At 34.2% G+C, this 3,647-nt stretch overlaps 1 protein-coding gene across 1 annotated transcript; it reads left to right on the top strand.

The window, feature by feature from the left end:
- Window positions 1-862: 862 nt before the first annotated feature.
- On the top strand, window positions 863-3,268 carry LOC101863164 (the record flags this gene model as incomplete). Its single annotated transcript, XM_005113529.3, is given in 3 exon segments — window positions 863-1,094; window positions 2,337-2,508; window positions 3,143-3,268. Coding segments are annotated over 3 exon segments (489 nt in total), but the record flags the coding sequence as incomplete, so codon positions are not given.
- Window positions 3,269-3,647: the final 379 nt, after the last annotated feature.

The raw sequence follows: 3,647 nt of genomic DNA, 5'->3' as shown, positions 1-3,647 counted from the left end.
TCTTTATAGAGGCCTATATATATATATATATATATATATATATATATATATATATATATATATATATATATATATATATAATATAATAATATATGTATAGAAGGAGGTTTGTCTCCTGGTTTCAGTGGTGAAATTTGGGAGAAAATACATGGCTGTGAAGTGGTAACTCCAATAGCTAAGATCACTCCTTAGAAACTGAAAAATGACTATATTTTGTGTTAAACAATGTTTTTCAGTAAAATTCACATGGATGTGTTATTATACTTAAAAGATGTTGAGCCAAAAAATAAAAATTCTATAAAAATTTCCAAACTGGCATGATGCATGTTTCTACAATTTGTTTTATTTCGACGGAGCGCCTGATTTCACCATACACTGTCAATAATTATTGTAAGAAACCAGCCAGCTTGTATCTCTCTATATATATGTGAGGCGTGTTGACAAAATGAGTTAATTCGCGCAATCCAAGAATGGAAATATTGGACGAAAATTTACCTGCTTAGGTCAGATTTATTTATTTATTTTTATTTGATGTTATTTTGTTCAAAGTCTACTGTGTCTTTTATTGTTCGCAACACTTACAAATTGTACAAACTCCACCTATAAAGTTGATGTATTAATTGCCATAAGGCCAAAATCTGAGAAGTAACTAATTTAGTCACCACACCTCACACACACACACATATATATATATATATATATATATATATATATATATATATATATATATATATATAGAATTGACTCATATTTTGTTATCTCAATACGCATGTAATAATATTGTTATGACTGTACAAATACTACTGACAAGATCAATATGATAATACTTTAAGTACTTCTTGTAGTTCGGTTCATGGTCTAACTGTCCACGTATTCTCTATTTCATGTGACAAGTGTACAGCGATGGCATCCTCCGACCAGCTGAAGTCTTTGCCATCTCAGCGTAAGTTGATCTGGGAGAATTACAATGAGCAGAAGACACAACACTGGCCAGCCAGGGGGAGGCATATACTGGCGCACTACGATGACGAAGGCATCGTTGTTTATCAGGCGTTCAACAAAGCTATAGCTGAGTACGCGGTCAAATTTCAAAGGTTTGTAGTTCATTTCGTGAAAAGTTTTGAAAAGAATTTTGTTCTAAATTAAGTTTTTCCAAAGAATTTTCTTTCTCCTCATTATCCTGTGCGGATCATGGTTGGAGCTGGTGCCACTGGTATGTCCTACTTCTTTGCTTTCCCTTTGTTTTTTCTGTCTGTTGGCCTTATTTTTTCCCCAGCACTGAATGACCATTTATTCTGTTGATTTTCTTATTAAATATATTTAACTCGAACAAATCATTATCCTGGTATCGGCAGAGTATTCTAAATTGTATAATTCTTTTTGTGCGAAAATCTCTTTGTGTTGTCTTGTTTAATCATTTTGTTGGAATGCATCACATTTAATTTATCTCTCTTTGGGGTGGGATGCCTCATCCTACTCAGCCTGGGTTTGTCCTGACATGCAGGGTCATGGGGTCAAGCAAGCCTGCCAGCTAAATGTGTCACAACGCGGTGGAATATCAGGCGCTCGTCAATTTTTGGGCATATGGAGTTATTGGTATCATCTTAAAGTTTGTTTATTTGTCTTGCTTTCAGTGAAAAAATTACCCATCTATATTTAATAAATGTCATGGGATTTGCTATTGAAGGAGGTGGGGTTTCGGAGGTAAAAATAGTGAGAGAATGGCCGCCAAAATTTGATGAATACCATACCTGGAGAGCCCTGGGAAACTGAAAATTTACATTTTTGGTACTTTATTGATAAAAGATATTTACGCAAAAAAATATAAATTTGATTAATATTGTCAAACCGAAAGAAAATTGCCAGTTTCTTCAATTTCATTATTTTGACGAGTGCCTGATTTCACCATGCTGCCCCACAAATTGTGTTGTAAGAGGAATAAAAATCATCCAATAAGACTACTCTCTGGCAGTTTTGATGACTCAAGCTGCACAGTGGAACAAAGACTCGAAGATACTGAACTCTAATCACAAACGTTTCCTTTTTGTCTTTATTTTTACTTCTTCTATTTGACAATGACAATGACAATCTTTATTCTTCTCGCAGGGAGAAATTTGTCTTGGTCGTTAACAATTCCTGTAGACATTACAAAAGTTAGACCGAAAGGTGCACTCACGCAAACGCACAACAAGACAGGACATTAGGCAAAGTAAATACATGTCTCTTGGGCTGGGACAACTCACTCTGTAAAACAATTTGAAGAAGTTAATGGATGTTTTTCGATTGGCACTTAGCTACTCCCCACTTATTTTTCCACTTTTGTGTTCATCTTCCAGATTTGGCGGTCCGGCTTACCGGTTTGAGCGCATGTCTTGGATCAAGACAAACTTCATGTGGATGATGTATCGATGCGGCTGGGCCAGTAAACCCAATCAGGAACACGTGCTGGCAATCAGGATCTCTCGGGCCGCTTTTGAAGATATTCTCTCTAAGGCTTTAACAATGGAGGTTTGCTATCATGTTGACTTTCAGAAAGTTTTCGTTTACACTTGCACTTGCTCTCACATGCTTACCACCACACACTCATGCTCATACTCACACAATGTACATACTCTTTTTTTTTTCATGAATGAAAGCCTGCTCACATGTTGGCTTACACCCTCACACACACACTCTTTCATGTATGCAAGCATGCTAACACACAAATGTTTAAAAAAATTTTTTTTTTACCCTGCCCAATTTTATCTTCTGGCGCTTTTGTGTTTAGTAATAACAACCAACTGTGCAGCATTTTGGATTTTGAAATTAGCTGTTAGTCTTAGAGTAAACACACCGGAGAATGTTCCACATATGTATAAATAAATAAATAAATAAATAAATATTTTTCTTCACTCTTATAACGTTTATTGGGACTGGATTTTTTTTTGTCCCGTGTCCTGATGTTGGTGCCCACATTTCATTTATTTGTTGGTTATGTAAGAATGTATTGACATGGTGCAACTTGTTATGTTTTCTAGAGAAACGAAACAAGGGAAAGGGGGAATAGTTAAGTCAGTGATGATGATGATGATGATGATGATGATGATGATGATGATGATGATGATGATAATGATGACGTTTCTGTTATTGCCAACGTCAACAGAAGCAGAAAGAGCAGTCTGTCTCCGCAGACAAGTTACAAGTTCGGCTACAGTGGGACCCCGACCACAACCCCCAGGGGGGCCCTGCTGCCTCACGACGGGCCATACAGCTGGGTCTCAAGGGACAGGTAGTGTAATAATAATAATAATAATAATAATAATAATGGTAGTGTAATAATAATAATAATAATAATACAGTAATAATAATAAACGGTAGTAATAATTATTATAATAATACGGTAATAATAATAATAATTTGATAAATATAATAATAATAATGATAATAATAATACTAATAATGGTAGAGTAATAATAATAATAATACTATAATAATGATAATAATAATACTAATAATAATAATAATAATAATAATAATACGATAATAATAATAATAAAAATAATAATATATAACATTTATATAGCACATTTCCGAAAAAAAGTATCCCAATGCGCTTTACATTGGAATACTCATTTTCAAAACCTTTAGTACTACTTCCTTTCTTCTTA

The sequence above is a fragment of the Aplysia californica genome, unplaced genomic scaffold (genome assembly GCF_000002075.1).
Source record: "Aplysia californica isolate F4 #8 unplaced genomic scaffold, AplCal3.0 scaffold03181, whole genome shotgun sequence".
NCBI lineage: Eukaryota > Metazoa > Mollusca > Gastropoda > Aplysiida > Aplysiidae > Aplysia > Aplysia californica.
This window is presented reverse-complemented; position numbering and strand designations above follow the sequence as displayed.